Source organism: Thunnus albacares, chromosome 15, assembly GCF_914725855.1.
Source record: "Thunnus albacares chromosome 15, fThuAlb1.1, whole genome shotgun sequence".
NCBI lineage: Eukaryota > Metazoa > Chordata > Actinopteri > Scombriformes > Scombridae > Thunnus > Thunnus albacares.
The window spans coordinates 15,788,082-15,802,289 of record NC_058120.1 but is presented as its reverse complement, the minus strand read 5'-3'; the positions used below and the strand labels follow the sequence as shown (position 1 = coordinate 15,802,289).

Below are 14,208 nucleotides of genomic sequence, written 5' to 3'. Positions count from 1 at the left end.
TATTGTTGTTTGTTGGTACAACAACAGGAAATCTATAATATGAAGAAAATATGCACTGAAGAGAACCTTAAGTCTAGTTTAATCCCGTTAATTACTTAATGGGAGTGAGCCTCAGCTCAGTGATGACATCAGCAGTACATTAGCCTTTGTTGTTTAATTAATCTACATGCTAATCTTGTTTGCTGGTCTTACCATTAGGATGTCAGATCCAGTTACAGGGCACTGACCATTAATAGCTAATGTATTATACTAAGTTTGTGAATTAACTTGTTCACACTTGTCAATTATCTACAGTAACTTAGTGAGACAAAACAATGAAGAATATGGGGGGGGCATACATTTATTTTCTACAGTATTCCAGAGCAAAGGCAAACATACAACATAAGATCAAAGAGGGAAGTGAATCATTAAAAGTCAACTGCTGTAACTCAATAAGTGTGAGCCTAAACAAAGGTACTGCTATCAGATGACGTCATCAGAAAAATGAGATGGTTGAAATGTGCCTGGCCTAACAGAGGCGTCAAGCGATCAGTTTAATAAAATACATGGACAAAAACACACACACAAATTACATTGTCTGTAAAACAACCCCAAACCCACCAAACTGCAAACGTGAAAACAAACTTCTACCTTTCAATCTTGCATATCAAATGAGCAACGATACAAAAAAAAAAAAGTTTCCTTTTTCAAGAATTTCAAGAGCCGTATAAGCAGCAAGAAAATATGAGATGAAAAGACAAAACTTCTAAGATAAACCCAGCACTCCTTTAAAGGATTAATCTCTAAGGTGCACTCTGGAGCAAAAAGAGTTGGAGGTGTTATTTCATGTGCAGTCATGAAAAAGGAGAAATTTAGCCATTACATGATTTTGTCCAACTTGATGTCATGTGTAGTAGATGAGAGAACTGAGATATAATATTATACCTTTTAGAATTTATTTATTATAAAATACAGTATAACATTGTGTAAGTATGTTGTAAATATAACTTATTTACTGTGTTTCTATTCATGATTAATGTCACCTCAGTATTTGATTCAAAACTAAGGAAGAAAAACTATTTTGTCATCCAATATACTAAACTACATGCTTGTCAAAAATTATAATTGGATGTATATGTGAAGGTTGAACAGTAATTAGATTCTTAATAATTAAAGACCATAAAGCATGACTTGAGAAAAACAACACTGTTACACACTATTTAAAGCATCTCTACACATTTTCTCTAAAAGTCAATTATATTTTGCCCCTGTTCTCGAACATTAAGATTTCAGGTTAATAGCTATATAGGTTACACACCAATTAAGACTTCCTTGGTGTAGTGCAGTGTTATTGCAATTTAAGGCCTCAGGCTGGTATTCCATTAAAACATAAACTGAGAAGAGGAGTGAACACAAATAAATCTTAAGTCTACAAATCTAAGTCTACACCAATACGGTGTTACACAGCAAAATAAAAAGATATAAAAAACAGAAAATAAAACAAGAGAAAAGACATACAGGTAGTTAAAAAGGAGATATTTCAGTGAATGAAACACTGAGTGCCTACAGTAAGATTTCCCATCTCTCACACCACAAGTACGCTGTGTCTCTGAATGTGCATGTTTATGTTTGTGAGTGTGTCCACAAGTGTCATGCTTCAGGACCAGACTCGTGGTTGCGCGCTTATCTGGGTGCTCTGGTTCACTTGAGGAGACTCTGAAGCATGGCAGTAGCGTATGTGGGACGGGCCTGCTTGTTCTCAATGGCTTTCTTGAGGTACTGAATTCCATCACAGCGTTCCCAGATTTCTTCAAACTGCCTGGGCAGGATCTCCGCCCCCCTCTTTCTGGTTAAACCTGTCTCTTCCAGACTCAGCTCACACATCTCCATGTCATCTTTCCCTGAGTAGAGGACGAATAATAACAAACTCTCACTGAAAGGACATGTACTTGTACACAAGAATAAACACGTGTAGTGCTGAGCATTCACTGGTTACAGCTTCTCAAATGTGAGGATTTGTTGCTTTTTTATATCACTGCAAATTTCTTTGGATTTTGGACTTTTCAAGCAACTGGTAGACTTCACCTTGGGCTTGTGACATTTTATAGGCTATACCAGCAGTTCCTCAACTGAGGGCTGGGACACAGAAAGGGGTCCCAAGATAAAAAAAATGGAAGAAAACCAGATGAAAACACAAAATTGAGTTCTATGTAAAACAAAAAAATTCTAACTTTTCTCTGATTTTTGTACTTTTCTTGTGAAATACTGCATACTTGTTAGATTTAGGCCTAAAATCCTTAAAAACCTCAGCATTTTGAAAAGGAAAAAGCCTTCCTGTGTTGAAATAGACACAACTCTTGTTCAAACTACAGGCCATAACCTGGGATGTGATTAATCTTTAATGAAAATAACGTTTAGTTGCAGAATATAAAGCAATCTGAACATGATTTCAAGAGATATTCTCTCTGTGACTTACCTGAGACCAACACAATGGGTCGTTTGTCTGGGTGGAGCTCCATCTGTCTGGCTATCCAGGGACCATCGAAGTGAGCATACCACCAGCCCTTTTTTTTATTCTGCGGGTCCTTGTATTGGTCAGCTGGCCGGATGAAAGGAATGCGGAAATAGCGCTGCTGGCGGTTCATGGCCACTTCCTGATGCTGGGCTGTTATCGGAGGAGCTGGGTTCTGTTCAGCTGCGGAGGGACAGAGCGTTTGGGAGCGATCATTAAAATATCAGATTTGAGTTTGAAGTAGAGATTGTTGTAGCATTGTTAGGGATTTGTTAGGGGAGTATTCAGGAAAAAAGGATCTATTATTCAACCTATAAGAAATGTAACCTTAGAATACTCATGTTTTGCTAACAACAAAGAATACGGAGCGAGTGGGCGAGAAAACAAAATATGAAGCTTTCAAAACATACAAGATCAAAAAGAATCCAGGAAATGTCCAAGTAAATACCACATGGAAAAGCCAGGTAAAGCAGCTTTTAGCCTCTTATGAAATGGCCTTTATAAGACCCCTGCTGCATCAGCAGAGGCCAAGAACAGGATCCGAATACAAGGAAAACAAAATCAGCACAGCTTTCAGGAGCCATCATATCAAAAGAGAAAGGCAAGTAAATACAGTGAAAGTAGAAGCAACACTAAATCTAATGTTCCCATTCCCCATCAAACTTAATATTTGTTTTTAAGATGAAAAAGAGGGGAAATGCAGCACATCAGTGAGCTTTCAAGCATCTAAATAACGTGTACATGTGTGTGTGTTTATGGCAGAGAGCATGCTTGGTTGAGTTGAGAATGAAATGAGCAAAGCGGCGAGCTGTCACACTAGCAGCCACTGGACCTGACAAGGCATAGCTGGCAGTTACTTGCTAATTAGAACAAATATTTCTGACAGAGCCAGACAGAAGGCAGCTGCATTTTTCGGCCTTTGCATTTCGTCGGCTAATTGAAAGTTAGGAAACACAGGCAGGTTATTTGTGTGCAGGTCATTAATCCCTGCCAGTGAAAGCATGGGGCAAAAGTGGAGAAAATAAACACTTGTCACCTGTAACTTGATGTGCCTGAGGTGTAGGGTGCATGTGTGAATGAACAGTATGTTTATGTGCTGTATATGCAAATGTAAAGACTTGTGCTCATGTCCACAGGCGAAGCGTTGAGGTAATATACAGTGGAGCAACAGGACAATACAGACATTTACTGTACTAACCGTAATCAGTGATAGATTTTGGAGCCCTCTGATCACTTCCATCATCGTTGCGTTTCTTGTTCTTGGACTTCCATGCATGATAAACCTTCAGACGGCGGTGGAACTCCTCTCTACAAGCCGCCAACAGCTCAATGTCTGTGCACACAACATAACAAATGACTTTCATAATCACTTCTATCCTATGTTGACTGATCTGCAGGTATTAGCTCTACATTGATTGTTAACATTCACTTCTTGAAAAATAATGTTTCTAATTTTGATATTAGGATGGAGTTTTACAATGCCAAGCTAAAAATATCTAGATTTTTTTAAGAGTATGTTAAAAGAGCGATGCATTGAGGTCAACTGCAGTTTGACTTCAAGTGTAAAGAGATGGAAGAGTATATTGTGTTTTGAAAAATTAGTTCAAAAGAGTAGAATTTGCATTTCTGTACTGAAAACGTCAACCTGCCTTTTGATGGGTTATATGTAATTATGAAATACTGTATGTTAAAAAAACATTTTGAAAAGTTGTTTCTCATATTGTATATCATGTATCTATACTTGTATTCTCATTTTTTTTTATCTCTTGGGGGTAAATATTGTGTTTTCTATGAAAAGTAATTTGAAAAAATACTATTGCTGAGAACATTTGGTGTCTGTAATGATTTCTAAGGCTCATGACTAATTGATGTATTGTGTATCAACAAAATAAACAACCTCAGATACCTCCCCGATGAAGGTAAAATAGACAAAAATGTTTAGGGAATAAAGTATGGTGTAATTGTAAGAGAAAACTTGTATTGGAGCTAATAAGAGCTGTAAGATGATGTAGATAATGTAGTATAATGAGGAGTTAGGGTCCGAGAAAATAAGGCTATCATCAGTTGGACTTAAAACACAGCTTTTTGGTATCACCAGCACCACCACCACCACAGCAAATGGGTTCCACAAATTAGCCAGATGTCCTTGGAATCCCACAGGGGATATCAGAGTCCCTCATACTGATCAGAGTACAGTGACAGTTATAAAGACATTGGTGAGGGAGCTGGAGGAAAGGCATCTGCTTTTCATGCCGACTGAGGAGAGGTTGGCTGGGAATGACTAGGAAGAGCAGAAGCCATCCTCCATAATGGTGATAATTTCCTCTCTCCACCACTAAAACAAATGGTGATGAGCTGCAGCAGCTGTGGGAACATCCTCAGATCGGCCTTTTGATTTGTCAGACAAGACATCTTGTGTCCACGCTCTGTACAGCTGCAGTCTCAGCTTTTTAACAGCCACTTTGGCTACTCAAAAAATTACTGAGAGAAAAAAAAAAGCCACAGAGTGCCCATGAAACACTTGTGTGTACAGAGTTGGTGGTATAAAAAGTGCCAAAACATGAGCTACTTCTGAATTATTTAATGTGGGGGAAAGAGGGTAGGAACTCTACCACCTTGGTCTGCTTGTAATGGCTGGTTCAGTGTGCACACACACACACACACACACACAGACAAACAAACACTCTATCCTGTGTGTGTTTAGATGTTTGATGCTGAACATGCTGGGAATTCTCACCGCAGGAAGTGTTGATGACATCTCGCAGCTCAGCATACTTCCACTTGCTGAGGTCATACTTTTTCACACCAGCAGCAGCTTTGGTTGCCTGCACCTGAGGACCCCTATGGCAAAGAACAGATGCAGTGGGTGTGAGAGAGAGGGAGGGAGGGAGGGAGGGAGACAGAGAGAGAGAGAGCGAGAGAGCAGAGAGGTACAAGTGTGACAAGGTGGGAGTAACAGAGGTTCAGGACATTAGGTTTCTTATTTTTTTACCACTGAATATGATTCAAGTTTCACAACAGTGTCATCTTCTAAAAGAACTGCAGAAAAAGCATCTAACAGCATTTACAAAGCCAAGAATTGACAGTAAAGGAACACCTCATGTATAATAATCCTGCTTCTAATGATTTTCAACCATAGTGTGATGAGAAATAAACTGAATTTCAATCTCAGAGAAAATAAATGAATATTAAAAAGACAACAGACTATATTAAGTGTGCCACCCTTGGTGAGAAATGGAAACAGATGCCTCACGTCTTCCGCGCCCTCCTCACTGTCTCAGACGATTAAATTCACATTAGAGGCCGGTCAGCAGGGGAGCTGAGAAGCAGTTTGTCCATATCCTTGCAGCCTCCTGTTTCAACTCCACTTAAAATGATGCAAAGCTCTTCTAATGTTACAACTCGCCAGATGTCGGCTTACATCTGCTGGCATTTTACTGTAGCCGTTTCTTTTGCCAGGCTTATGTTATGCAGGAGTCAGAGAGGTGTATTCATGTGCTACTTCAATTTATGAATCAAACTGAAGGCACAGATTTTAAGCTACTTAACAGACTGCCGCAGCAGGTCTGAGCTTGTGTCAATCGTATCTCCAGCTTCCCTGCTGAGTTGAGGCTGCTAATTCAATAACGCCGAGGATTTACCTTCCCTATTTACAGTCGGCATAGCTGCTCATGTCTCAGAGTAGAGGTTTAGTGATCTACGAATCATTAGCCAGATTACCATTACCATTTATAATTCCCATAGACTGAAAAGATAAAACCGATTCGGGATCATGTCATTCTGGCTGAGACATGTGTGAGTGTGTGATGAACCAGAGCTGAGGCTCTACTTTTGCTGCAGGAAGGGAAAAAGAAGTGAAGTGATGGCCAAGGCTTTACTGTTGGCAGCAGGTGAATAGGAAATGGCTGGTTGGAGAAAGAGGGAGGTGGAGGGAGGCCGGGGTTTTTTTTGTTGTCCTTCAGCTACTACACAAGCAACACCATCCAGTGGGTATGCATCTACTGCATGCATGCTTTCATGTGCTAAAGCACTGTGGTGTGCACATGCAACACACGTGTCCTTTGAGTCTCCTTTTGGTTGCCAGGGATCAGCTGACTCACAGGGAGAGTAGGACACAAATGCAACATGGCCCGTGGATGCCCGAGCCAACACTGACAAGATTACTGTACAGACTATTGGATCAAATGTAATTTTGTGCGAACAAATAAGGCTTTGAAAGGATTTCTCCTGGCTTTAAAACACAAAGTGAGGCTGTGGAAATGGAGTGCAACAGATACACTGACAGTATCTGAGTTCAAACTGAGATTAAGGTTTAGGAGTATGAGGTGTGAAGCTATGATGATACTGTGTTTGATTGAATATTGTCAGGCATGTGTCTGTTAAACATACAGTGGTTTCAGTCAGAAGTTTAAACACTGTCAATCACTGTGTCTGAAACCACTCTATCTACTATACAGTGCAATTTATTTACCAACCACCATTTTATTTGAGTGTCTGAATTTGTGAGTGTGATGCACATTATGTAGTTCCCTCAAAAATTCCCACAATGGAAGGAAAAAAAAAAAAAAAATAGTGTCAATGGCATGTACACTATTTTTTGCGAAATATCCCACAATGCAAGGAGTCACATTTTATAGATGCAAAAATTTACATTGTGCAGTTCTACAGCTGACAGTGATGGTGTGACAATGATTGTTAGAAAGTTCAACTCACTGCTCACTACTAATATTGAGTATTTATTATACAGGAAATAGTGAATGAGTAAATGTGAGAGTGATTTTGAACACAGCTAGTGTGTAAGGTAAATTAAACTGTAGGTAACCATGGGAACAGTACTATGCATTGTGTTCCTATACATAATCTGTTAACCCTCCTTGATTAAACTACAATGGCTTTACCCAAACCACCTGTTAAACTAGTGATTTTCAACTTGGGGGTCAGGACTTCTTCAGGCCTCTAAAAATCCTTAAAACAAAAGTTTAAGAAGGAAAGATTGTGGTGGTACTGATCCTCCAGACCACAGCTGATTGGAAAGTAGCCTGAGAACCAGCTCCCGGCCACATAAAAAAATAAAAAACAAGTAATAGTCACTTGGGAAACGTCCCCTTCACAAACAAATGCCTCTTTAGTAGTCATGAAATAATGCCTCTTCAGTAATAATAATAATAAACAAATGCCTCTTTAATAATGAGAAAATGTCTCTTCGATAATTCTAATGAAAAAATGCTTCTTTAAATAAACAAAATACAAAGCCTGCAGGTGTTAGGCTATTGTGAGGCAAGCACAACCTCTTACTCAAATAGCACTAATATCAACCCAATGCAGGTCGCTTGGTCAAAAGATTTATTTTTTGTATTCCCTCAAAGGTAACCTCAAACCAGAAAGGCAACAGACTGGGAGGAAGACTCAGAAGGGCCTGAACAGACCAGAGTTTCTGTCAGACACTGTCTAAAAATGAGGTCTGCAACCAGTTGAGGAAAGAACTTTCTCTCCTCTCTTAAACCCCAGAAAAAGGGCGGTGTCACGTCCTGATTGGCCAAGAGGGGAATGCACCCAGCTGCTCTCAATTACTATTTGGGAGCTAGTCCTCACACTCTGCACAACAGGTGATCTGAATAACCCTCCAATCAGCTAGAGGGATTTCGACATAAAATACGAATTCGGAACAGGGGGACACGAATTTGGCACAGGGAAATGATAGCAAGTCCCACAAATGGATGACTGCTACAAGATTATTCTCTGCTTGAGCTGCTCACAACTCCACACTGAGGCCATAACCTGTGAGGGTTACAAGCCAAAATGGTTGGGAACCACTGGGTTAAACTGACAACAAACATGCAAATGTCAGAATTTTTTCTGACATTTTGAACACAGCTCTCCTTTTTACCTGCATGGTATAAACATGGTGACACATGATGAGATGTCCTGATATAAATAAGCATTCCTTGCCTCCACCTTGTCTATAATGAGGACACTTTGTCTTGTATTCACTTACACACAAAACAGCACTGATAATAATGGTACACTTTTGGTAGCATCCTACATTTTGTAACAATATCGACTATTATGTGAATATTGTGAGTTGTCGTCAGGGAGCAAATATTTGCAAACAACAGTCTACTAATAGCTACAATGCTAAGCTCTTGGTAATTAGGGAACACAGATATCACTAATGAGATTTAAGGTGCAAGCAGAGCTAGTTAGTTACGACTTACAACAAAATTTCTCTTGTAATTATCAAACACGTAACGTGGTTATTTACTATACATGTATCCAGAGGACATGATGACCCAACAAGTTTAAAAATTCAATGTATGAGACAAGAAAATCACATAGATAGCCTTGATGGGCTTGTGCTGTGCACCAGCACTGCAAAGGATAGAGACGAGTTTTAAACACTGCAGACTCATGCAGAGCACATTCAGATCAGAGACACAAAAATCACTTGCTGGACATTCTGATCCACCTCTCATTTATGATTTAGTGTGCCACCTTAATTTCTGCAGTTACCCATGATGACACATAATTATCCTCTGCAAATGGCATATCTCATGATTCGTGCCACATAAAAGAACACCCAGAATACATTCAAAATTTGACTGGAGATTTCTTAAAATGAAAGGATTTTATGGTGGCTTTGCATTGCTGGTATAATCTTACATCTATTCAAAGCGGCTGAGAGATTTGGGACTACGATAGAGATTAAGACAGACATCAGGGGAATGAGTGAGTGATTACTGCTGGTGTTAGTTACACTTGGACGTGGGCAGTTATAGAAAGCTGTGCTGATATCTTACATGGCTCTGGCTGAGGATGAAGAGATAGGAAGATCTGAGAAAGGCTCATCACTGGGAGAGAACACAGCAACAGAAGAAATGCAGTTATACATGCACGATGAGGTCCAAATGACACAGTGGTTATTATTCACACTGCTTATTGACTGTACACTGCAGATCATGCACAAGAGCTGCGTGTATCTTATATTTACGTATACAATACCTGCGCAGGCCTGGATCCATCTGACCCTCCTCAGTGATCAGCTCAGCCTCGCTCTGGGCGATTCTCATGGCTAACTCCCTGTCTCTTCTCTCTTGCTCCAGTATGGCGGCATTCTGGGCCTGCTCCTCACGCTCCAGAGCCAGCTGGATTTCCAACTCCGCCTGTAAACACACGCAATCACCACAACACTTCCGCTCTTAATGTGACTTCATAAAATCTACACGAATCTAGATCCTGTCTAAATACTAATTCTGCCCTGTTTGCCAGAACCTTCATAACAATTACAGGACTGCTGTGTGCCCAATCCTGATTAAACCTATTTATCCTGGTGGAAAGGGCATTAATAAAGATTTACTGGTTATTTGTCTAGACACAACAGACAAATAATTCAACAACATTCAGCAGACTTGACCTAGATTCAAACTTTGGGTTTTTATTTATCACTTAAGCAGACACATCTGGTACTAGCACAAAGTTTAATATTATAATATCATATACATGTGTGTGTGTGTGTGTATATATATATAATATATATATATATATATATATATATATATATATATATATATAATATATAGACATATAATATATAGACATCTCCTATCTCCTATCATATAAAGCCACTAATGAAGCCCACAATGGATACTTTTTTTAAGGAGCTTTAAATATGAATACCTTTCCAGTTAAGAATATATTATTCATATTGTGGGATGGTCCGATCAGCAGCTCTGATACATGACTAGCCTGAAGCATGAGAACCCAAACTCACCATCTGAATGCTGAGCTGCTCTACTGCCACTGAATACAAGACAGGTTTTACGGACCCGCAAAACTCTTGAATTATACTTGGAATAGCTTCTCTACAGCAAGGACTTCTTTAAACCAACCATAAAACCTACTTTCTCAATTAATTTTACCATCTCTCAAATCACATTCATTGTTTGCAGGATAAGACTTTTGAACTCATTCTCAAGAAGATCCTGGAAAAAAAGTCAAACAGCTCCAGATGTCAGAGACGATTATGTACATGTTGTTCATGTTCACAAATACTCATTACATGACTGCGGATGATAAAGATAACACACAGGAAACCTTTGATTGAGTTGTGTTCTCCTTCAAGAAAATAAATACTGTTGAGTGTGACACTACAATAAACAAGTTTAGGATGAAAGACACCATAAAAAGTTTGGAGAGAGCAAGATACCGTGCTAGACTAACCTTCAACACAGCAGAAAAGAACAGAGAAGACAAAGCAAAATGCCATTGAAGTAACACACACTTAGAGAGTTTACTGGTGCAGCTGGGGATAAACAAACTAAGAGTCTCCTGAGACATGTGGCTTATGACAACCTGATGTCAACTGTTTCACGGCTAGAGAGAAAAAAAATTACAGCATGCAAATATCCAACTGGCCTTGGGTGTATAAAAAAGGCTGTAGATTGTGCAGGAGGTGTGATGTGAGGAAGTGCAAGGTGGATGTATGGACAGATGGATGAACAGGTTGAATGTAGCAAAAAGGAGAAAGGAAAAGAAAGGAAATGAAAAAGCAAAGAGGAAACAATATATAGTAATGTGTAAAACTGTAATGTCAGCTGAGAGAAATGAAGGAAGGAAAGAACAATGAAACAAAAAAGTGCAATAAAACGTGAATGAGTAGGACAGGCAGAGACGGATAAAGGTAACAAAGCACAGATGCGAGTAAGAGGCGTGATAATAAAACACAGGAGAGCGCACAGAGGGACAAAGTAGTTTAGTTAGGAGAAGCTTGGTGGGAAGTGGTATCATCAATCAAACTTGTGTAAGCAACCCTCTGGGAATCTGACCAATGTCATGACCTTTGAGCAAGTGAATGTTTCACTCAGGTGGGAGTGCATGCAGAGTTTGCAACCAAGAGGAAAAATGAAGGCTTTTTTTTCAATGCCCATTAACTGCAAAATTCACATATTTTATACTACATCTTTGGAAGCCACATATATTGCATGTTGTACCAGTATGATACTATATAAAAATCAACTTTGAGAGAAACTAAATCTGATATGCTATTATTGTATCAAAATGTATTTATATTGATGTGTTCAAATGGATACACGAAACTCTGACATTTGAGTTTTGAGAGTTAGTAGCCAAACAGCAAAGCTCAAAAATCACAAAGCCTTTGCTGCTTGCTTGATCTTCTAGACCGATTTCCCTACAACATACTGTAGCTTCTTATTGCAGCACTTTTCGACATCTAACTCTGAAATCTCATGATGTTGGAGTGTCCTTAAACATTTTGTTTGTTTTTCATGGTCATAAATTTCTGTCTTGGGCATCACAACTTTTCAGCAGGAGACTACAATAGTACAGAATGGAAAAATATCATATTTCAGGGTTGTCCAAACCTGTATAACCTTCTCTTCCTCCTCTCGCTTTTTTCTATCCTCTTCCTCCTGCTTCCTCTTCAGTTCCATCTCTGCTTTCCTAAAATGTTTGGATAAAAAGGACAAAATTGTTACTCTGAGAAAACTTGACTGAGACTGAAATTCAGCTTATAATCTCAAAACATTTAACATTATATTTATTAAAATGTCTACTGATAATCTTCCCCTTACAGTCTTCTGTCCTCTTCCTCCTGTTTGCGTCGTTGTTCTTCCTTCTCCCTCCTCTTCCTCTCTTTGTCCATCTCCTCCTCGATGTGCTTCAGCCTCTCAGTCTCTTCCTCCTCCTGCTTCTTCTTTTGCATAGAGGACAGCAGGTGCTCTGAGCGTTTCACCAGCCCCTGGTACTCTGTGTCAATCTCTTTCCAGGTCATGACTGTGGCCTGAGGGGGGGGGGGTCAAGAGAAGGAAGAGCATTAAAGGTCATGGTCGCAAAATGAAGACCTACTTTTTATTTACTTATCTAACTCTTCAATCTATTTTCAGCCTCAAGGCTCAGTGGAGTTCAAAGCAGAGGGTTGCCTTGGACACCATTACTGCCCTGTGTTTATTAATAATAAAAACAGGATGCCTAGCATTTTCTGCTGAGTTTGTTTGAAGAAACTTAAACCCTGTGCCAACTTTCAATCAAGGAAAGGTACATTTTCAGGGTAGTGACACCAAGTGCACTTTCCCTGACTCAGCCCATGCTCCACTGTTACCATGGCGCAGCCTTCCCATGTGGCAATGAGGGAGACACTGACTGACACTGTGCCTGTCACTTGCACACTGCAGCCACAATGCTCAATTCCCCTCTATACTTGTCAGACAATCATCAGGGGGGGAAGAGGTCACCATATTGTGAAAATTCATTAGTGTGAGTCTCTAACAGTGATGCAGGGAGGGAAGATCACAAGGTCTTGTCCCCAATGTACAGAGGCCTGAATGACAGGCATTGGCATCTCATACATTATTCACTCGGAGACGCCACGCCAGGAGCAATTTCTAAGCACCCAGAGCATCACGAGTGGCGACTGTAGGGCTGCTAATAGGCTAACAGAGGAACATAGGAGAGGTGGGGAAGCTGATTGGGGTAGAGAGGAAAGAAAGGGAAGACTGGTGCTTCATTGTCAATCAGGATACTTCAAGGATCCATGAGCAGTCTAATCATACCTGTTGCATACAAGTCACTACAGAAAAAAATCAAACCTATTGGGAAATTCTATAGCCAGATGTCTGGAAAATATGTGGATTTGTTTGTGATGATCCGCTGTACCTAGAGGGTCCAATAAGATGCATGCTTATTGCACAGGGAGAGCTGGGATTTCACTAACCAAGTTTGATAATTTAGCAAAACAGCCTCACTAAATTAAATTATTGGAGAGGAGAGGATTTCCTCTTCACCTCGCTCTTTATCCTGAGGTGATTGAAAGTATTGATTCTGAGAGAAAGAACGACACAGTACACTTGATAGATAAAAATAAAACAGAACAGCAAAATGTTTCATGAGCCTGTATCATGCTCAAAGCACCTAAAAACCTATGACATACTGTAAGCAGCTTTTCAGTCATCATTAAAAGGTGATACTTAATCTCTACAATTTCGAAATTATCCTTGGGTGATGTGCAAGAGGTTTAACATCAACATACCAATGACTCACCTTTATTTTGGCTAACAGAGAGTCTATGGAGGTGGCCAGCTCTTGGACCTGTTTGGCCATCTCCTGTTTGCCCTCCTTCAGCCCGTTCACCACCTCGTTGAACCTTTCCATATGTTTCTTCAGGTTTCGAACTTTCACCATACCATCAATGCTATGAGAGGAGTGAACATTTTATATTAAACATAAACATGTTCAAATGAGAGCAATTAAATTAATTAAACTAAAAGAAATGGCATATTAAGTAAGTGATTAAGTTAAAAACACTTTCTAATGATTACCATACTTTCAAAGACTTGATGCAGTTTAGATAATATCTTTGGTACTTTATTCTATCTTTTGTTTTTACCAAAAAAAAAAGATATATTTTTTGGGTTGTGACATCCTTGAACTACATGAGTGAATGTTGGTATAAAACATGCAACCATACATGCTACTACTCATAATCAAAATCTGATTCCAAAAACTCTTCTGGCTTCTTAAAGCCATTTTTCTGAATGCAACCCAATACAGCAGGATATGCTATATTTCTCAAAGCAGTGCAGTGAGACATCGTCTCCACAATGACTTTCTAGATTGATTTGAACTCCTACATGCACAATGTGGAAAGCCATCAAAACCCACCAAGTGTGAATCCGTTTATATAAAAAAACCCATTAAGAGTA

The 14,208-nt window shown here is 39.5% G+C and overlaps 1 protein-coding gene across 2 annotated transcripts in view; it reads right to left on the bottom strand.

Moving 5' to 3' along the window:
- Nucleotides 1-331: 331 nt before the first annotated feature.
- Nucleotides 332-14,208, bottom strand: part of myo6b (myosin VIb) — a 39,453-nt gene continuing 25,576 nt past the window's right edge. The window contains exons 25-33 of one of the 2 annotated variants that reach the window (XM_044375582.1): nt 13,547-13,697; nt 12,082-12,290; nt 11,872-11,950; nt 9,491-9,651; nt 9,289-9,339; nt 5,229-5,332; nt 3,690-3,824; nt 2,456-2,674; nt 332-1,880 (exon numbers count right to left, since the gene is read on the bottom strand). In XM_044375582.1, the coding sequence (XP_044231517.1) occupies nt 1,681-1,880; nt 2,456-2,674; nt 3,690-3,824; nt 5,229-5,332; nt 9,289-9,339; nt 9,491-9,651; nt 11,872-11,950; nt 12,082-12,290; nt 13,547-13,697 (1,309 nt within the window). In that variant the 3' untranslated portion in view covers nt 332-1,680. The remainder of the gene's footprint in view (nt 1,881-2,455; nt 2,675-3,689; nt 3,825-5,228; nt 5,333-9,288; nt 9,340-9,490; nt 9,652-11,871; nt 11,951-12,081; nt 12,291-13,546; nt 13,698-14,208) is intronic. The other variant, XM_044375583.1, reaches the window with a different exon arrangement.